Here is a 22,554-nt window from a genome sequence, read left to right as displayed (position 1 = left end):
GTTGATTTTTTTTTGTCTTTTATATTCATAATAATTTTTTTAACCTTCCAGCGCCGACCAGGCACTGGACCGGTTTGCTATGAAGCGTTTTTATGAAGACAAGTTGGGAGGACTTCCGCTTCCGTCACAGAGAAGGTGAGGATAATTCCTGTCTCCTCTTGTCATTTTCTTATCCTCTCATAACTTTACCGAAATTCTTTTTATTATTATTTATTTTTACAATGAAGAGATCATTCTTGCGAAAGTTCCTTACAGTGTGTTGTCAGAAACCATTTTTTTTTTTCTGAAGAAATGCCAGAACTGCTGTAAGGGCAGTGGGGAAAGTGCACGCGAGGTCAACCAGAAGTCGGGGGGTGAACGGCAGGTCTGTAAAACACAGGTGTGATCTGGTGCATCAGTTGTTGTTTTTATCTGCCAGGTATGTGCACTACTTTGCTGGCCTGCTGTCTGGAGCCATCAAGATCAACAGCAACCCGCTGTACCTCCACCACATCCTCATCCACGGAGTGCCGAACTTTGATACACGAGGCGGCTGTCGACCTTTCATCAAAGTGTACCAAGGCATGCAGCCCATCTTCACTTCTGGCGTCTAGTGAGTGGCCTCCCTTTCACTTCCGCACTTCCCTCCCTTTGTAAGGCTTTTTTTTCTTCTTCTGTAATCACTGTACCTTCTTCCTCCGCTCTCCAATCAACCGCCACTTTCTAATTTTAGACCGTTTGCCGGGCGCGCGAGCGGTAGGACGTGTCGGGGGATTGAGGGAGGTGACCAGTCCTGTGATGTAGCTTCGGAAGTGGTTTATTCGCTTCATTGACTTTTTATTAGGCAAACGATTTGTGCTGGGCTTTCTAAATATATCTGAAATAACGAGAGTCGTCGATCCCCCGCTTGCATACGACTAACAACTTGCGGAAGCGGGTGGGGAGGAGGAGGAGGAGGGTGTAGAGTTGCTCAGTGCCTGTTGTTTACTCGCTTTACACATCGCTCGCAGGAAGAAAAACTGATGTCGATTGAGATTGATAACTAGTTCCGCGGGCCTACCTCCCCTTTTATATATTTTTCCCCTCTTTACCTCCCCAGCCTCCCGGACTGTGTCGCTTCTGTCATACAAACAAATTGCACGCACGCGCGCGCGTGCACACACACACACAGTGCGCAGTAAGAACAGGATGTTAATGAGATGAAGGCGCTTAGACAGAAAAGGGAGATTGTGAAGATAATCACCACCATCACCATTGACATTGAGATGTACTGGATGCAAGATCTTTAACATCTGTTACCTCTTCCAATTTCTTCTCGTTGTCCTTTGCCCTCGTCATCTATCATCCGCTAGTGTCCCCTGCAAGATTTTATTCGCAAGTCCTAAAAATGTGAAAAGCGCTGCAAAGAAGCAATTCTCTGAAACGAAAGACCTCCAGAGTCTTTCATTTTCACCTTTTAGTTTCCAAACCACTTTGTTTTAAAGGTTAAAGGTCATTAGATCTTCTCTCTCTCACACACACAGTGAGAGCAGGGGGTGTGTGAGGGAGAGGTGGGATAGTCAGGTGGTGGTGGTGGTGGTGGTGGTGGTGGTGGTGGTTGCCGGCTGAGCAGCCGATGTAGGAAGGAGACAGGAAGCCTGTTTTGTGCGGACTTGACAGAAAAGGCTGGAGCGCTATCGTCTGTTATCAAGCCGTTTTTAGAAACACTTCATCACGCCTGGTGCTGCGCATTAGGGTATCGTTGGGGCCACCCGCTATCTAATCTGCAGCGTCAGCTCTCATCCTGATTCCTCCTCCTCCTCACCGCGAGAGCGCGCGGGCTGTTCTCTCCTCCTCCCTCCGCAGACCTGTTGCAGCTTGATGATGTCACCAGACCTCGCAGCAGTTTTCTTCTCGCACAAGAGTTCAAAGTTGTAGTAGACACAAAGTCAGGATGCTTACCATTGTGGAGCCGTTAGCCGTAACTTACCGAGGTTTCGGTTAGAGAAGCGGGCTGCGAAAACAGGGAGGCGGAGGATCAGGGGAGGGCAGCACATTAATTACTCCCAGCATTCCAGTCTCGGCGAAATCACCCTAATCTGTCGTGTAGCCAATACATCACACTTCCCGCGCATGGCACCTGCAGGAACTCATCGCAGAAAAGTGCAGACTCGCCTCCCTTTGGTTTATTCGGCAGGATCCTGTCCTGCATTTACAGTTAGCGACCGTTACTACATGAACAGCTGGCGTTCTTCCTTTTTGAGAAGGGTGGAGGGGTGGGGTAGATGGAGAGAGCGGAGAAGGGTGGAGGGGTGGGGTAGATGGAGAGAGCGGAGAAGGGATAAGGTTTTGGCTGTGCGTGCTGCGTGAGTGAAACTACCCGGTGTGGAGAGACGGACAAGGTTTTGCTGCTTCCTGAAAACCAGCCTGAAACTGTTCAATCATCACGAACACCATGCCGGTCCGTTTTCACGCGGAATTTACCGGCCATCCAAGACGAAATGTGGGAGACTGGTTCCCGAGTAAACATGTGCGCGTGTCAGCGCCCGATCGCCCGGAAGTGGGGCTGGTGGGGTGGGAAGGGGGCTATGCTCGTGCGACACTGGACCCTTCCCATCCATCATCACGAAGGACTGCTTCGTTAGCAGAAGTACCCGGTCTTTGTGATTGATATCTCACGTCAGTTCATACTCAGTCCACCTGGTGACTATGCAATCAGTAGACAAATAAATAAATGTAAATCACTGCAAGAAAAACTTCAAGGGTACATTAGTGGGGAAATAACTGAACGTACCTCAGCCTGTGACTGGGCACTAACCGGGTATTTTAGCCCCTGTACTTAGCCTACCGACTTAAAATTTAGCTATTAAACCACCACAGCAGAGATTAAGGAATGAGAGCCCTGGCACCACGGTCTAGTGGTAACCAAACCCCAGGCCACGGGCACATGGTAGAGAACTCCCAACTCGCCCTTGTCTAGTCTGCAGGATCGCTCATTCAGCAGGTAAAAATAAGGTGGAATGCAGAAGATGAACTAATGGAGCGGAGGATTTTTTTTAATGGCACGTTGCCTGTTGGAGAAGTAAAGTTTACATCACAAGGTGTGCGGTAAAGTGCTTGCTTACTGCAGATGGCGACGGCCCTTAGATACACTGTGGGGCGACATAGAATAAACCTTGCCGGGCTTTCCACGATACAAAAAAGTGGGCAAAATAAGGGGCCCAGAGAGGGAGATAGGTGCAAAGTGAGTGTTGCTTGACAAACTGCTGAATGCGGAAAACAAGACAAGATGGCATCCCGAGAAACTTCCCATTTGTGGATTAGTTGCAGAAAAACTCATGACCCTAGCTTGTGACCCTGCTAAAGTCGACTGAGATGGTGATACAGAGAAATTAATAATAGAATTATGAATTATTATTTCTATCACAAGACTCGGCATTAACGTCGATCACCTGACTAACAAAACATCGCCCTCGTCTCATTCTCCGCTTTTTAGTTTCTAGATGGGACTGATAGTCCATGGAACGGTTGTAGTATCTGCAAATTTCTAGATGCTATGAACATAGGTCTTCCCCATCACCACCTCTCGCAACATATCTTTATTTCTTTCCTTTTTTTTTTTTCTTTAATTGATGACCGACAGAACGTATTAAATAACATTTGATGAGCTCTAGTGGCATACACACTTTAGTGTGCAGATGAATGTGGATCTGTTTAATATTCAGACCACGGATATGACCTATCCTACACGAGACTTGTTGTACTTGACCTTTGAACGCGCGTGCCTTGTGTGTTTACAGCAACGTGACAGACAACATGCAGAAGGTGTGCATCTCCATCTCACCTGGCATCCCGCTGCGGGGTGACATTCTCATCAAATGCTACCACAAGAAGGCCCGCTCTGGACAGCGGGAGATCATCTGGCAGTGCCAGTTCCACACCTGCGCCATCGAGGATGGCAACATCGTCTTCAGCAAGCAGGAGCTGGACGACGCCATCCACGGTCAGTTGACATCTCCTCCTTCCCCCTCCTGTCTATCTCCCCCTCCCTTCTTTCATTGTAGAGAGAGTTTGCACATCCCCTCCCTGTCTCCCCCCAAAATACCTCACCTGGTTCTCTCTCCCTAGACTATTTCTTACCTCATTAGACACACAAGTACTCTTCCTTCTTGAAGGTTCGATGGGTCACTGAGACATTTCATGTGTCGGTTCATCTGATTACACCCGTTGTATCAAAGATCCCCCTTGCACCCATATTACCCCCACCGCCCACCTCTTTTGGCGCACGGTGGAGTGGAGTGTAGGGGTGTGTCGCCGTTTTTAGCATCGCCCCATTTTTCTCTCTGATTGCGCTCCCAGGCTTTGTTGGTTTATTCCTCGCTCCACATCCTCTGGCAGGAGGAGGGTGAGATCAGCGAGAGCGGCTTCCAGTCACTTGTGCAGACTTTTGGCCGTGTACTTCGCTCCTTTTATCCTGGGCGCACGTGTACTGTGCGTGCGGCCGGAGGTTTGTTGATGTCAGTGGCGAGGAAGGCTTCTTGGCTTCTAGCAGCGCACCTTGAGTCTCTCTCTCGTCTTGCGAGGGCCCGGCGCTGCCTGCTAACTGTGGAGGCGAGAAACTCTCTTCCTCCGTCCACCCCTCCTTTCCTCCTCCCAAATCTCTGTCAGCTTGTACACAAGACAAACCAAACCGCGCGAGCCCGAGCACGTGCGAGCCTGCGAGTGCGCGCACTTTTCATGGTTTGAGAATTGAATGCGCCTGCAGGTAGCTGTATGGGGGACTGTAGTTTGAGCAAACCGTTTCCCCTTCCCCCCCCAAACACACACACACCTTTAAAAAAAAAAACTAGGGGTACGGTTGCGTGCTAGAGCAGAGCAACCGATGTTCATCAAAGAATGCTGCCGTCTTCCCAGTGGTTGTAGTCTAACTCTGTGGTGCCACCATTCCTGGCATCAGGGCCCACCTTCATGCCGCGCCCAGGCGAATGGGAGGTGCCCCATTGCTCACGCACACACGCATGAATAAGCAATCACACTGTACTTCACACAAACACACACACGCGCGCAAAGATCTTTCCTCTCATTCACCGAGTGTTGGAATGTTTCCCTGCACACCCCTCTCCCCTCAGAATCAAAATTTAGCGCTTACCACACAGTGCCGTTGCACACCTTTAGGGGCACGTGAGGTGACGTGCTGTCAGTGGCGCCCTCTACGCCTCATCAGCAGGGGGAGGGAAGCTGCAAATTTCGAAACGCCGTAATTCTGTGTGCCTGGGATAACCAGTCCTCGGGACTCCGTGCCTGACACCCGCGCTCTCCGGATACCCCAAGGAACGATTCTGTCAGTGGGAGATAAACCTGCGACTCCCTAGGGAGCAAAAGTGTTGTGAGGGGCTGAACACTGGATTATCGTTTGTTTCCACGGACAACCAGTTTCGAGCGAGGTTGTGTTTGTGAGTTTTACACATCTGCATGTTTGTATTATCAGAGTTGTTGTATTACACAACATGTTCTCGGGGTTGTGTAGGTGTCATGGCGTCAATAGTCAAAATATTTGTTTGTGTGTGTAACACACTGCGTTGTTTATTGTAAGAGATCATCCATACCCCATCCCTGAGCAACTGCGCATCATGTTTCCTGCTGAAAACTAGTTCACCATAGCTACCATCAGAAAATCTCCAGAGATGGAAGTCGGAGTTACCTGGGAAATGGAGGTGGTCTGTCAGCTAATGGGATTCGACTGTTCCGAATTTTTTATATATAGTAAGCCGTCATAATGTTGTATTTACAGTCCTTCTGTAAGTCGTTGTCGATAACCCTGCCGTTTGTAATTTTTTTTAATTATTTTTTTGCTGGCAAAGCATGACAGAGCCACATTCCATTCCAGACAGGTGACTTTCCCCTGGGGCAGGTGCTACGGCTATTTTTATACTGGGAGGCTGCTTGCACACTCGCGGGTGTGTTCCTGAGTGTGTGTGGGTGTGTTCCTGTGTGTGGGTGTGTGTGTGGGTGTGTGCGTTGGTGCATGTGTGTGCGTGCGCGTGAACGGAAGAGAGTTTATTAGTGGCTTGTGTTGTCAGCTGCTTCCAATAAACCCTTGCAGTGAGCTGGATGTGTGCTCAGGTGAAAGTCTGTACCCACCTGTCTCTCGTAGACAGTTGTGGGGTTGTAATTTTTTTTTCCCTCCCTGACCCCTCTTTCTCGTGGAATCTGTGCCCTTTCGTAAAATCGTGTTGCGTGTGAATCTGTATGTGTGTGTGAGAGAGAGAGAAAGCAGTAATGAGAGTTGTGTGCATTGGCTCACCAGCACTAAACATTTTTATTACTGCCTCACCCAGGGACAGTTTGCATTATTCCCACTGTTCGTTGCACAGCATTATCAGACTTATCGTGTACATATAGATGACTGCTTATTGTATGACTGCTGACAGGACACGTGACCGCTCATTATTTAATTGTGTAGACGTCACTACTCATCGTGAACTGAAACAAGAAATGACTTCTTATCCTAGACCTGTACAGTTGACTTGCTCACTTGATTACTCATCATTACAAATGAGCGACTACTCATTGTGGACTTAAGGAAAAAAAAGATGACCGTAACCTGACTGCTCAACCTTGATGCTGACTGTTCACTGTGCACGTGACTGCTGACCGTGGATGTGCTCACTTGCTAGAAACAGAGGGTGAGCACCTCGGGTGCGCTCGTGGCGACCTCCGCTATTTGAGCGCCGGAAAGTGAAATGTCAAAGCGGGAGGCAGGCAGCAGGGATGCGACCCCCAAACAGCTCAGCCTCCATATTAAGTTGGGGGCTATTTGCGATGGTGGGGAGTACAAGGAGGAGTTGCAGTCGTTGCTCACGTGGTTTGTGGAGGCGAGTGGCTTATTTGCGGGTTATTCATAGTGACTGTGACTAAGCCCTCAAGACTCTCAGGTGCACAGTCAAGTCTTACCTGGCAGAAGCGGCTGATGCACGCACTTTTTATCTGATAAATGTTTGCATTGATGTTTTCTGCATCAGAATTTTAAAAGGGGTTAATTGCATTTTCTCTAATTTTTTTTTTTTCGCTTTCCTTTCGTTGAAAATTGAATGCAGAAGTATGTTCTATACTGCAATGCCAGGGTATAATAAAAAGATCGGAAGAAGTTGCAACTTTTCCTTAAGGGTCTGAATTCAAATGGATTGTTTTTCTTTGCCAAAACAGCGAACAGGTGGGCGTGTGCTATGGGTGAGCAGAGCAGAAAACACTTGTTAACAAATTATTTGCTGCTAAAACTGCGCTCCATCCCAGTCTCAATCACTCCACACTCACACCTCCCAGGCTAGGGATGGAAATTATAATTTGCACATAACGAGCCATTATACAATTTAGGGAGGACCTCTGGCAGTTGCACAGTTTTACGACTGTTACAGCCGCTGACATTCATTCTGAGAGAGTTCATCTTGGGTGGAAGATCGTTTTATCAGCTTGCGTGAACGATAGATGAAGATCTGTTTGGATGTGGCAAGAGCAGACATCACGCAGTTTGTAATGGTGTGAACCAGTTGGCAGAGTGTGAGGACTTGTTACTCTTTCTGACACAGGAGTTCGGGGTGGGCCTTGTGCGGGGTAGGGAGTGGGGTTAGCACGTGACCCATCAGGATACAGTCCATGTCAAACGTCATCCAGGCAGATGACAATCACAACACGAGCTGTTGACAATCACAACACGAGCTGTTGACAATCACAGCATGAGGTGATGACAACCACAACACGAGCTGATGACAATCACATCACATCACGCCGCTGGGTAGTGAGTGGTGCAGTGGTCAAGGCCAGCAGGGTGCGCGCGGACCCAGGCTCACAGCTTGAACTACGACTTACCAAGTAGACCATAAATCTGGAAACCAACATCGAAGACCATCGCTAAACAACCTTCACTCCTTGTGGGACCTCAGCCCTGCTTGCCAGGGGTCCAAATGTTTTGTTTGCTGCTTTAGACAAGCTCATTAGACATCTTTTTTTCCGCGCTGTTGCAGTGGTGTGCAATCAGCATTACAACTTGCAGCAGGGAGGAGAGCCTGGCTTGCTGGAGATGCGGTTTAAACAGATGCGGGTCTGGCAGGCCGCCAGCCAGTGGAGCCTCCCGCTGCCTGTTCCTGCCAACTGACCTGCCAGCAACGATAAGGTCTGCGGGGAGGGGTCGCTTTCCAGTCCTGCCACTTGTTGATGGAGGTTCTAACTTCCACCTTACCCCATCCACCGCCCCAGCCCCTGGCTCAATACATGATCTTGTTTGTTTTCGCTGCCGGCAGGTAGACAGGAGAGTTCGTCTTGGTGCAGAAATTGTTTTTCTTTCTTTATGAGTATTGTGTGCAACTGCGCAGTGACACGGGAAGAGACGAAACTGAAATTTGTGTGAGTGCAAGATGAGAAAACAGCAGGTCAGTAGTCAGTTTGCTCGTTGGATGGGAGGTGGCATCGGGTGGGACTTGCTGCCCCTTGCCAGGTCTTGTTGGCTAGCATCATGGTCAAGACAAAAAAAATGTTTTTGTAGTCTTACCTTTAGCAAGGGAAGTCTAACCGAGATTTACCCAGAGTTTGGATTTATAATAAGGTCTTTATAATAATCATTTCGAAAACTTGCGTATTGCTCTCTTCATTTTCTCACTCGCTTATTTTTTTTTCCTCTTTTGAATACGCCTCCTCTCCCCAGCGCTGAGTCCCTCCCACACACATGTTGTCATGGAGAACTGGTGTTTGTGCTGACCTGTGAAGGCCAGTGTAATTATTCAGTGTGTGAATACCAAAGACAATCATAATGCTATCAGGGAAGCGGATAACAACCAGACCATTGCATCATTCAGTTTCAAAAGGACAGAAGTACAGGCATGAGTAAATAATGTTGTCTGGCTTTTCCAAAGACACTCGGCATGTCTTCACAAGCTGCGCAGTCGGCGGCAAAGCTGCGCAAAAGAAATGTCACGTGACACAAGCTAGGCTGGACGGGGGTTTGGGGCAAGATGGGCTACAAGTGGGGTTTGGGGGGAATCGCTAGACAAAGGAATGCATTGACACACGATGAAGACTGACTACTTCGCAGTATACACCTCAGACATTACATGGCAGTAGCTTGGTTGTGGACGAGTTATTCCGGCTCCTAACTTCTGTAAACAAATGAGGTTTAGTGCAGTACTTAGTGGTAGGGGGGGGGCAGCTTGAAGGCAGGGGGGCTGTGATAAGTGGAATTCACGTGTCATTTCGCCAACAAATGTCTGGTGAGAACACAGTGTGGTCTGTTCTGTACCATTCTTCTGCGTTCTTCTTTCGTCGTCTTGGGCATCTGTGTGTGCTTTCCACTTAATACACTCACTCTCTCATGTACATATACTTAGCCTGGGTTTTCTGCATCGGATGCTCTCTTGTTTGTACGAGGTTGTGTTGCAACGGTACTCTGTCCGTTATGAAAGACATGAAGAACATTCAGTATGATTTGTCCACACCATTGACCATATTCCGTGATATATATGTGAAGGGGTGTGCTATAGTTTGGAAAGCACAGTTATATTTAAAAAGGACTTTCAGTTGTCATGACTACGAGATATTCAGATGTAAACGACTTTGTAGATGTGAATGTTGGAAAGGTGAACTGTTTGTTCTGGTACAGAACATTGTACGATGCCAGCTTATCTTGGCTTGGCGAGAATGCAAGATATATAACACAGAGCGCTCTCACAGCACTAGAGTTCGAACTTGAAGGCATGCTAGTTCTATATCCGTGTGTCGCAAGTGAACTTCACCTCTCCCTACCCCCTTCGACCCAGCAGCCGGAAATGGATACCCGGATCCACAGAGGGTTGGAAACAAGGTAAAGCAGCAGGAAGAATAAAAACCCACACACCCCCACCACCACCCACACACAAACTTTCCCCGAGAAAAGTAAGAAAAACGACTTAAAAAAAATTAGGAAACGATCTTCACTTTTTTTTTCAAACCAGCACGTCACCTGTCCAACCTCTCACCCACCACTTTCATGGAATCTGCACCCCGGGATAAAGAAAACAGGCTTTTAACAATTTCCGCATGGTTCTTATCCACTCTGTGCCTTTATGCCTCCTTTCGGCCAGCTCAGTCGTTTGGTATGCCTTGAGGCTGGCAGAAGGATGCTGTGATATTTCTCAGGGCTCGGCAAGCCGGCTTCATCATCCCTTTCTCTCCCCTGTTCTTTCCTTCTTATCCGCCGGGCCTGGCGCGTTGTGGGGGAAGAGCGCGGTGGCCGTCATGGTAAGACTGACTAGCGCGCTATTCTTTGTACAGTATTGCGGGCCGAACAGTCTGGAAGCTAGACTGTTTTTAATTTGTATTCTCATCTTCTCTCAACCTCTCCCACCCCTCCTCCCTTCCATACCTTGCACAGACCAGGTGCAACAACACAGGTATATGTGTCACCCAGTCTTTCCCTTCCATTCCTTTTAACAAAGAACTTTCAGAGTTCCTTTCGGTTCTGTTCTTCAGACTGCCCTGGGTAGTGCAAGCACAGCACATTAATGGCCGTGTTCTTTTAAGCCTTGGCAGCACCATGAGTGAGATATTTACAGGTCATTATGTGTTTGACAGAGCTTTTACATTAATAAGTTTTTTTTTAAGAAGCACAACTATAACAACATTCTTTCTTTGTGCAGACCCCAGATTTCCAGACTCAGGAAAGGTGGAGTTTGTCTTTGGACCCAGTTCGGATGTCCCTGTTTCAGGTAAGGATAATTTTAATCAACGTGACAGTAGCATGATGGTGTCATGACATGACAGTATGAAATAAGGATGTGTCGTGATATGAGAAGGAATCAACATGACTGTATGACACAAGGATGGTGTCATGATGCGAGAAGGCAGAGAAGCATAAGTGGAAAGAGGAATGGAAAATTCAGAGATAGAGGGAAAAACAATGTGACAGTTCTTTATTAATGAGAAGTGATAATGTAAGCAAACAGAAAAACAAAGTGACAGCTCTTTATTAATGAGAGTGATAATGTAAGCAAACAGTGTGCTTGTTTTTATCTTATCCTCACCCTGACAAAGCAACATAATTTGTTAAACAAGAAAATACTGCATAATATATAAGAATGTACAAGGTATTAGTTATAATATCTGCATATTTTATAAAAGTTGCTGATGTCCCAAGATTTTGAAACCATGTATAAAGAAGTTTAGCATTGATCCTAAAAGTGTGTGTGTGTGTGAGGGAGAGAGAGAAGTATTTTTCTGTGAGTTGTGGGAATGTGGATAAAATGCAGTCACAGGTCTACAAAAGTGTTTTTGTGATACACACACAGATGAATACGAAATAAGCCTGTATACACCTGCACACTAAATGAACCTGATGTACACTAAATGAACCAGATACAGATGCACACCAAATGACAAACAATTTTCTTTGGCATTTATTAGGTTTCGGTTGACTTCATTTTTTTCCAAGCAGGGAGGAGGTGGGGGGAGCAGTTAAACTTTGGAGTGGGAGGAGTGCAATCAGGAAAACAAGGCATTAGAGCAATGTTGTAGTGTAAGGAAATGGTTTACACCACTTTCCTTTGGTGAAGTAGGATGGCTGAAAGAGGGCGACACCCATGTAACACTGTGCCCATGGCACAGTCAGTGCTGAACAGTTTTGTGATGAACTGCACTTTTGCTCAGGATGTTGGCATCCTGTGTGGCATTTTTTTGTTTTCATAAAAACACCATTGTTAGCAGCAGGAATAATGCCAGGCTGTTAGTTGCATGGAAAAATAGCAAGGATGGCGGGTTTAACATTTGCTTGTTCATAATTACCAACCTTTTGACTACAGCATTAATGGTCTGTCTGCCTGTTTGACTGGCTAACACTAATACTACGAAACTTGTGTGCTGATCCCATAAAATAGTTCAAAGCTTTCATGCACATACTCTTTTTCTGAAGACATATAGCACAGAAGTCAGGTTGGGGGGAAGTGAAATCAGATTGATTTAAGCATTCAGCATGAAACTCGGGCACATGTTAAAGTTGAAGTTGCTCTGTGGAATCACCAGCTATGAAGAATCTATTTTTCACTCACCCCATTGAGAGGATAAACCGTAGCTTTAGAGGAATAATACATCCACCATCACACCTATGAAGTACCTCTGATAATCTGATTGACACGCATATTTATAAGGCTGAGAAAAGATTGGTGCTAGACCTAAGGATACAATGTAAGGTAGATATTTCTTTGTTATCTAAAACCTTTTTGATTACGGCTCTGCAAGCATCCCTAGACCCTAAGAAAATGAGTTATTTCTTTGCGGCCCTATGCTCCTCTGGGAGGTGATTACGAACAAGAAGATATTGGAAATGATTGAAGGATTAAAGCAATTTCCTGGATGTCAAGCTTTGGAAATCAGCCACCATCTACACTTTTAGTTGCCTTCGTAGGACAGAGGATATAGGGTGCAACCACTTGAATGCAGAAGAAGAAGAAGCACACAAGTTTTCCCCTAACTTAGGTGTTAGAGAAAATTTTTAACTAGAGAGACATGTTTGTAATTATTCTATTAACCAGCTTAAGAATATTTGATGGTTCCATTTTTGCTGTGTGCAGTTTCAGGATTCAAATCTGATGTAACTGTTCCTGTTGATGACAATGAGGATGCCTTGACAAGATCTGATTCTTATGAAAACTTTCAGCGAGCTTTAGAGCAAGGACTTCAGAGTGAGTACTGATACAACAGAAATTGCTTTAACTTCTGATTGTTTGGATCCGTATTGGGAATTTAAATTTTACAGTAAGATCTTGTGATTTATTTTGCAGAACCATTGCTTTGCATTTTTCTTGAAGATTTTTTTAAAGGCTTGATTTATTTTTGAAAAAATCTGTTACTCAATTACACAAAGTATTTTGGTTTTGGTTATAGTTTCTAACAAAGTTTATCAGCTTGAAGTGTAGCATTTTTCTTTTTTTCTGCTCCACCCATTGCAAAAACTCTTTCCATTAGTAGCACATCTTGCTTTGCCTTGTTCTGGCCAATCAGCCATTCTTGCATGTGCTATGTCTTGCTTCACTGCTTCATGCCCATTGCAGCGGGCATCAGTGAGAACGGCCTGTCCAGGCAGCAGGTGAACCGAGTGCAGGTTTCGCGGGTAGACCACACCCAAGGCCCATGGGATGGCAGCCTTTACGCAACAGTAAACAAGTCACGGAATACGGAAGTGGAAACAGCAAACAGGGTGCATAACGGGCCCATGCGCATTCCCAACGGCTCTCTTGCTTCCAGTGTTGATTCGGGTGCGTGTGCCTTAGAAAATCTTGGGTGTGAAATTGGTATGTCTTTCATCATTTTAGATCTTTTTTTTGTTTGTTTCTCAAGGCACAGAGTCTGAGGGCCTGTTAACATTTTCTTTCTCCCCCTTCCTATTCCTTTTTTTATTTATTTTAAAAAAAGAATTTTACTTCCATTTGCTTCTGCTGATTGCTAGTTGATGCTTGATTATGTCTGTGGTGTGCAGCCATAACTTTCATGCCATACTTTGTTGAAAGTAATACTTTTTTATTCTGCTTTTAACTGCTTGCCTTTTGTGTACCAAGCTTTTGGAAATTTGTACCTTTTTTCTTCAAATATTGGATAACACCAGATATGCGTTTGGTGTTGTGTGGATGGATCAAGAGGTATTTAATGTAACAATTGAACAAGAACAGCTGGTGCTAATTCTGATCACTTTGTTCTTGCAGGGTACGCAGGGCCAAATACAAGCTATGGTTCCCAGTTCCAAAACAATGCAAGTTTTACATCCAGCGTGAACACCGCTCACACCTCATACAGTACTAGTACATCGTCTAGAGCTGCAGGGCAGGTATTAGATGAGACAGCAAACTTGAACTATAGCACAGTGCCTCGGCAACAACAGACAGTACCCCCATTAGATGAACGAACTCAGTTAGATGAGCTTTTGAGTGACCTTCTCAGTGATCAGGTGTATGTAACCAGCCCTCACAGTCCACAGACTTCCCAAGGCCCCTCAAGTCCACAGCAAGGCACAATGAGTGGAAAGACTGTCACCACTACAGCACATACTTTCACCACCTACTCCAACACTGATAGTGGGCGTAACCCAGACAAAGTTCTGATCCAGCGAGCAGAAGTGACGTACAAAGTGCCAGGAGTGGGCGAAGAAAAGCATCACTATACAATAGCAGGTGAGCCCCCAGAACTTGAAAAACCTCGTGTCCCAAAGGGTGCATTTTCCTACACATCAACATCCCCAACCTCCATAGACCAGTCACGCTCTTTCCAGACGCTGGAGCGTGAAGTTACTCGCTCTGAGCAAGTGAGCATGAGTGGGCCACAGAGCCCTCCTGGGCGAGCCCACACACTGCCATATCGCCCAGACTATGAAAATCGGTACCCTGCCGAATATAGCTACAACACGTTGGATGGTGAGCACTCGCTGTCATGGCTACAGCAGCAGCAGCAGAAGCTCCAGCGCATGAAAGATGGCCGAGATGCAAGTGGCCGCACAGAGCAGGAGAAGCAACTGGTGCAGGAGCTGCGCTATGCTCAGAACCGCTACTACAAGCAGCGTGCGCAGCATGAGGCCGAGGAGCATGCAGTCATGGACTCTTATGGACATCATCCCACCCAGAATGGTCCAATCTCTCCCTCTTCTGCCCCGCCAGTGTACACTCCTCCACCAAGAGGCTTTGGTTCAGACAGTGGACACTTCAACACATTTTCTACCCATTCATGGTCTGAGAGCCACAACAATTATGGAGAGCAGCCCAGCACCAAGCCTCCACCATCACCAACACAGCAGCGAGCAGCACAGCCATCATCGATGCCTATTCAACCCCCAGTGCGCAGCAGCAGCAAGGACTACATGCGGTCACGCTCCAACAGCAGTAGCAGTGCCTGGCAAACATCTCCTCCTCCTCCAAGTAACACCCTCACCCGCCAGTACTCAGATACTTTGTACAACAGAGAGCCTACGACACTAGGCCCACACCACATCGCCTCGTCGCAGTCCACGCCACCACACTCGCCTCGAGCTTTGTCACCCACTCATGGTGGCTACAGCACAACCACTTACACCACATACCGCACCATTCACAAAGATGTGCGTGATGACACCCTGTCACGGCAGCTGCAGCAGCAACAGCAGCTTCAGCAACAGCAGCAGCAGCAGCAGCTTCAGCAGCAACAACAGCTTCAGCAGCAACAACTGCACCAACAGCAGCTTCAGCAGCAACAACTGCACCAACAGCAGCTTCAGCAGCAACAACTGCACCAACAGCAACAGATGCATCAGCAACAACAGCTGCACCAACCTCCTCCCCCACCAGTTCAGGCAGTTCCACCACCTGTTCAGCAGCCACAAGGAGTACAGTCTCCTCAGACTCACCACAATTACATAACGGAGGTCTTCGTGCACCGTGTTGGAGGTAAACTTCTGGTGGAGTCACAGTTTGCTAACTTAGTTAAGATAAGACCAATCTTTTCTGTGGTGGTGGTAAGTGGCGAGGTGTAGGCATGTGCCACAAAGATCACAACAGTAATCAGTTGTAACGGGGTGAACTATTTGGTTCATATTTTCCATTGCAATTGGCAGACAGGTACAGCTAATAAATATCCAATTATTGCTTGCTATACCAGTGATCTAAAAATCAAGGCAAAGGTTTTGACCTTTGTGTCTCCACCACTTCCCTACACCTGTCTCATATTTTGGTTTCTTGTGTCTCAGCTGACAAGCAGAAAGCTGACATTGGAGAAGATACACGACTGGATGAGCTTACCCGCTCATTGCAGGCGGCTAGTGATTCCATCATGTCTCAAAGCCAGCAGCAGTCCTATCAGTGGCAGGAGTCCCATGTCTCGCAACAGTACCAGACCGTGAGTAGTGTTAACAACTCACAGGAGCAGCGCCTCACCCAGGGATCTGATGTCCGCATGCAGCCTGCTACCAAACCTCCCCGAAGTGCTTCACCCCTTCTCTGGGATAATGTCGATGTATGTTTTGTTTTGTTGTTTAGACCATCAGGAGAAAGAGACAAACACTTGAACAATAGGAATAGATTTTGTTTCACATAAGCTTAGTTCTGATTTTCTTTAAATTCTTCCCTCAAAAAAAAAAAAAAAAAAAATTATATGGAATCCTTAAACTAGAAAGAACACAGGTTACAAGTTTTGCATCCAGACAAATGCGATAAGTTGAGTGAAAAAAGTATTTTAGGTCTTTTTTATAATTCTTGAATCTGATAGCTACTCTTTTTCCTGATGATCACAGTGTTAACACCGCATATCATTATAGCACGGTAACATATGGCTTTATTGAGAAATGAAGCTTTCATAACCTTTGCATGGCTCAGTTCCATGGTTTTATTTTACTTTCCATTTGTGCAGGGATTTTTTTTTTAAATATTATGTGAAATCTCAGAAAAGAAGTTAGCATAACTAGACAAATATTATGGGGGAACTTGTTCATTGTGAGAGATGAAGAAATGCATGACTTGTAAACAGATATTTTGCATTTTTACACAGCCTTTTCCATGTGTAAGAAAGGTACCTTCTGCACAGGAATGAACAAAATTGTTTAAAAACATTATTTTTCTGCATCGTTCATTATCATTTGTTATTAATCAGCATGATACAAGTTCATAACTTGAAAAAGGAATGTGCATTGGTGTTGGCTTGCTTCAAAATGATCCCTTTCTTTGGCTGGCTCACGAAAGGCAGACAAATCTTAAGCAACAAGGCCTTTACAAGTATTTCATATATCCACATACACATGCCACTTGTTGGCCCTGTCCGTGACATCAACTTTTGCCCAAGATGCAAACATCTCTTGTCGCTGTCACAGTAAACTTCAGTAGAAGGAAGATGACATACTTTTCTGTAAAAGAATGACAAAGGTTTCAATTTCTTCCTTTGACTCCACAGTGGCTTTAACCACTCAATAACTGGTGTAGTATCTGACTTTATGGCCAGCTTATTTGTGGTGATTCAGTGCCATTCATTTAACCATCTTCTCTCTCAATCATTGAAAACAAATGACCATTTTGGCGGTAGTCATAGGAGACCAACAGTTGATAAAGTTGAAAGTTGGGGAGGAGAAACAAATAGGCAACAGGCAAAGGAAATAGTCCAGCCCAAGTAGGGCAACGCCAACAAAAAGTGAAGGCCAAACAGAAGGCACTCAGATCAAAACAGATCCGTGCAGACAAAAGAGCAGAGGGCTCGACCTCTCAAGCCAGTGAGGTGGCGGAACATTACCATTTCTGTTATGCAGAACTTGAACAAGACCAAGAATGGAGGTTTTTCTTTGCATAATTAACACTGAAAGCATGCATATTCTTGGCATGAGTTGAAATTTAGCTGAATGGCATGCTTGTCCTAAATAACTTCATCCACACCAGTTTCTTCTCATTTTGTGTTGTGACCTTTTGCCCTTCCTTCCACACCCTTCTCCACTTTATACATTTCTTGGATTTGTCATTTCTTCAAGTCATCCCTTCATATCATTCCCTCTTCCTAGATGTTTTTCCCTGATCTCATTTTCATTCTCTCTCACACCTGTGTGAGTTATCACACTCTCATTGGATACAAAATCACTCGTATCTGCTTGTTTGGACCTTTACCCAATCATCATGTTCTGTCTCTATGTTAGAAGACCAGCCTGTCTCCTGGGAGACCGACACATTCAGTGATTATCATCTCCCTGTTATTTAGATGTTTCTCCTTGTTATAAAGTACTTATTATAAAGTACTTATCTCTCTCAGAGATCTCCCACCTGCACTTAATGTTGTCTTCCCCTCATGTTGGATTTGTTAACCTTTCCTTGCCCTCGTTTTAGTTCTCTAAAAAGAGAATTTCACAAGCAGAATACTTGTTATATCTTAAGATCCCATCATAAGCAGGCGAAGTTCATAACGTGCCTGGTTTTTGCAACATTGTAGTGATGTAAGAATGCTTAGTAATTTGACCATTGTTTGATTGAGTTTTCATTTAGTTTTACCATTTGTCTTTGCCCATGTGTGTGTGAGAGAGAGACAAATGACAAATCTTTGTTTATGAGGGTAATAAAATAAGCTAAGCATAAATTATGCTTTTTTACATCTATCCCTTGATCAAAGTGGAAGAAACTGAAACGTTACATTAGTACAAAACAGAGGCATTAAAATCACAAAAGAGTAAATTTTGGGGGTTGATGTCTGAATGACAGAGATTACAGTTTTTGGCTAATGCATGTGGTATGTGTTCATTTTGTCAGTGTTAGTAATAGGTGTTTACATTGGATGGGAAGCCTCTGTAAACGATCAAAGGAGAGAGTTACATGTGTGGTTACATGTTACATGTGTGGTTAGATAATGTATGTTTATGTGGATACAATTCAGTGATAACTGATTGATATCATATAATCCTAGAAATGGTAGTCAGGAAAAGACCTTGACATAGGAACTTGTCTGTGACATCCACAAACTTTGGAGTAATCTTGCATCATTGTGATTCTAGTCTCAAGCTCTGAAGAATGAAGCGCCAGCACCAAAGCCAGTGCAAGTGGTTGAGGAGGATCGAATCATGCTTCGTCCCATTGGACCTGGTGTACAAACCCTTGAGCCAGAGGGGACCCATTCCACTGGCACCCTGGGACGGGCAACAACTCCAGGCTTCCCAACATCTCCAGGTAAGAAAGAAACAATTTTTATTTTGTAGTTCCTTCATTGCTACACCAGGACAGGTGATGAAAGTTCAGAGCCCTGTCCAGGTAAGGTATAGGGCATGTGACTGCTTACTTAAGGGCAAGGGGATGTAACCTGCAATAATGTAGGCTTGCTGGGTGAGTAGGAGTTTTCAAAAGTTTGTCATTATAGTGTTTACTGGTGTCCTTGATGGGGCACAGTATTTCCACAGAACTCTGTGTGAGCTACTCTACAATGTTTTACTTTGTGTTTTGAGCTAGAGAAGTTAATCTCCAGCAAGTACAGATCTCTGTCCTATCTTTATAAGAAATGCATGCATGTGTTCTCTCTCCAGAAAGTACAAGTTTAAAAAAAGGACAATGTCATGTCATATCAGTGTTAGTAGCATGGCTTATGAAATAGACATTTGAGTTCCTGTCAATTATATTCTGATCCTGTAGCTTTCAGAATTGCTTTTGTGTGAATTACTGATGTGCTTTACTGCTCAAATAGTCTCTTGTAGTGAGTGAAAGAGAGAAAATGTGTACATGCATGAGTATGTGAGAATATTTGGAATCCTGCCATTTTTCTTTCACCCTCATGTGAAACATGTGACTGTCACATTTCTCAACTTGCTGTAATTGTCTGCTGCAGTGTAAGAGCATGACTTTTTTAGGAACATGCAGTAGGAAAGCAGCTGTGGCCAAGTGTTTGAGTAATGCACTGGATCTACATTGTGAGTGTGGATGTGTGTGTGTGCATGCATACATGTAAAAAAAAAAAAGTAATGTGAAGAATTAAAACTGCTGTGATCTGCTGTGTGATGCCAAATGTTGGTCATAGATTTTTTTTTTAATTTGTTCCCTTTGATAGTACTTGCCTGCATGATGTGTTGATAATGTTCATTGTGCATGCTAACCTGTCTCCCTGCAGTGACACCACCCTTCCCAGTCTCACCAAGGACACATCTTTCTGCAGCAGGTAAAATATCTCGAATGTTGCTTTTGTTGCCCACTCTGTTTTTACCTTTTTTTGTCAAAGAGTCTGAGTTATTGCACTTAGAAATGCTTTCCTCAGATTTGACATTGCTACAAATTTGCACTTCTGTGTCTTACATCTTATGATTGCTTTTGTTTGTGGCTTGTGGTTATAGCAATAAATCCTTTTCGATAATTTTATCACTTTTTAATATATTTAATTAAAGCAGTTGCCCAATAATCAAAGAAAAATCAAATCATTGTTTGAAAATTTAGGTTAATAAAATACACTTCGGAACTGAGCAAAATCCTAATCATAGAATAGGAAGTCATTAGCAGTTCATAGAATAGCTAGGAAGTCATTTGCAGTATGGATTTAAAGTTTCTTCTGGTTTTATTTAGCCATGCCAAAGCTTCATTGTCTGCTTTTTGTAGATTAGGCAAAGGGTTTTGAATGCTTTTCACATTTTATTACAGCATAAAATTGTGCTTGTGTGAAAATTATGTCCAGTTTACCATTCCCTCCTTCAGCATGTTCTTATTAACACAGTGATGACCGGAATGCAACAATAAGCCCATAGTTTCATAGATGCTTTATTAGTTTAGATAACATAGAGATTTGTGGACAATTTCTGGTCTTTTTGGAGGGCGGGTGGGTTGTTTTATTTTTCTTAGCTGTGTGCTGCTAGTCATAATCATGAGTTTAGATGCTTGCTTAGTTTATAATAATATTTTTGTGTGCAACATGTAGGTTGAGGGGTTGGGTGATAAGTCTGTTCTGCAAACAGAGCTCTCTTCATCTTGCTAGTGTGAACAATAAGATGAGCATGAAGAAACTTGTGCAGTGACCTCTTTCATCATAGTTTGTAGAATGTAGCCTACTCAGCACCTGCAGAAACAAAAATTAAAAATCATTGGATTGGACATTTTGAGAGCTTACGCTTTTCTTGTCTAGCTTTTGGGTGTAACAGGTGCCTATGGTCTTGCTGTAGACGCCTTGCATGGCATGCACCACCCTTCCCATCAGTTCCACCCCATCAGTGCAGACACAAAGTTCTCCGCTTCTTCATACTTCCGTTACCAGAATGCGGAGTTTCAGACCAGGCCACAGACACCTGTATGTCGTATTTCAGACCCTGATTATGCCTCCATTCCTGAGGACATGCCCATCTCTGCCACTTACATGCACAAAGGTAGCACTGATGAACATTCTACATCCATTCATGTGAATGCGTCCACACACACATTTTCTCTCTCTTGCTGCCTAGAAACATAGTGTATAGACTTTATCTGTGTGTGTTAAAATCTGGTGGTTGCTTAGTGTTTTACTATTGCTTAGACTCTGGTAGAATGTGTGGCTTTTACTTGATGTTTGATGACTAAACAGCTTGGGTATGAATAATGTTTTTAATGCATGCCTGATGTGCCTGGCCTGCTGTAGGCATTCATGACATAAAATAAAGTGGGGCTGTTTCTTACTCCACCCACCCACACCTTCTTTGCACACTAGAAATAATCCTGACAAGCATGAAGACTTCCTTTGGTTCTGTATTTCCGCTATCTTGGTGATCCATCAAGCAGCATGATAACCCAACATAACTTAGAAATAATAGTTTCTCAGTATCTGTGCTTGATTACAGTTGTGGAGTCTCAGAGATGCATGCGAGATTAAAAATTTTACCAAGTCCTCCCTATGGAAGAACTTTAATCCATTTTGCTTTGAGAGTTCACATTTGAGGCTTTTAAGATCTAGTAAATTGTCCTTGATAAAACACAGATACAGAAAATTCTAAGCTGTGTGGATGATTAAGGACAGATGACAAAAGTAACAGTTGTGTAGTATCTTTGAAGATTAAAAATGTCAGTTTTGTTATCTGTAGAGCCTGCAATGCAATCACACGCAACATCCATCAGAGTGTGATTCCAAGTCACAGATCCGCAAATGACAATTTTGCTGTTTGTTGACATGGCTGTGGGTACATTTGTGTGGGAACAGGTGGAAGTGTAGCAGTGAGCCCTACAGGTACACTGACCAGTCAGACAGTGGTGCAGCAACAACAACAGTACCATCAGCAATACCAGATGCAGCAAGGACAAGCTACAGATGGCACACTTCACATTGACACCAGTCAGCGTATGTTGTCTCCTACTGCTGCTCGCAGTCCAGGAAGGTAATGTATCATTTATTAGTTTATTTTTTTGCTACCTAGTGTTATTTTTTTTAAATCTTTAGTGATATTTTCTGCAATATTATATGATACATGGTGTAAATTTGTCAGTTTTATATTTTATTCACACACCTATTTTTCTTTGTCATAACTCTAATGTGTGTGTGCAAATCAACAGTCCACCATCACCTGGCAACCTGAACACACTACGTCAGCAGCTGTCTGCAGCCCACAGCATGTCTGGCAACATTGTTGCTCCACATTCTGTCACAGGACAAAGTTCACCAAGTGTGTACTTCGGACTGTCACGGCGCGGCAGCTTGTCATCTTTGACAGGTCAGTTATCTTCAGCCAACTTTATATGTTCATATAACAGACCACATTCGTTTGAATAAATATATATAGTCTGAAAAAAATAATTTCTTCTCATAAGTGCAAACCTACACACAAATTTTGTTAAAGTTGATTTTATCCACAGATTCTGACATGGTCCACGCTACACCCAAGTTTGTGAAAGACACTTCCAAGTTCTGGTACAAGCCAAATATTACACGGGAAGATGGTAAGAAAACCTTTTCATAAAAGCCAACAATAAAAATTTTATATTTATGAAATTTACACGATATAAGTTCTACGTGATAAGATGATTTTGATGATTTTCCCAGTCCACTTAAATTTTTTTAAAATTTTATTAACAATAAGTATATACAGACTTGGAGCAGCTTCTGGTCATATATTTTTCATTTCATGCCTGTGTTTGTTGTGTGCATTTGTGTATGTCTCTTTTTTTC

The 22,554-nt window shown here is 44.2% G+C and overlaps 1 protein-coding gene across 1 annotated transcript in view; it reads left to right on the top strand.

Moving 5' to 3' along the window:
- Positions 1-22,554, top strand: part of LOC112562026 (tensin-1-like) — a 32,698-nt gene that overhangs the window by 3,213 nt on the left and 6,931 nt on the right. The window contains 14 exon segments of the mRNA XM_025234990.1: positions 52-135; positions 419-592; positions 3,759-3,961; positions 10,623-10,691; positions 12,549-12,659; positions 13,029-13,232; positions 13,677-15,383; positions 15,683-15,948; positions 18,452-18,623; positions 19,552-19,599; positions 20,567-20,788; positions 21,592-21,766; positions 21,942-22,099; positions 22,242-22,325. Coding sequence (XP_025090775.1) covers positions 52-135; positions 419-592; positions 3,759-3,961; positions 10,623-10,691; positions 12,549-12,659; positions 13,029-13,232; positions 13,677-15,383; positions 15,683-15,948; positions 18,452-18,623; positions 19,552-19,599; positions 20,567-20,788; positions 21,592-21,766; positions 21,942-22,099; positions 22,242-22,325 — 3,677 coding nt within the window.

Source organism: Pomacea canaliculata, linkage group LG1, assembly GCF_003073045.1.
Source record: "Pomacea canaliculata isolate SZHN2017 linkage group LG1, ASM307304v1, whole genome shotgun sequence".
Taxonomy (NCBI): domain Eukaryota; kingdom Metazoa; phylum Mollusca; class Gastropoda; order Architaenioglossa; family Ampullariidae; genus Pomacea; species Pomacea canaliculata.
The sequence above is the reverse complement of the archived record's forward strand: the minus strand, read 5'-3'. Positions and strand labels throughout refer to the sequence as shown.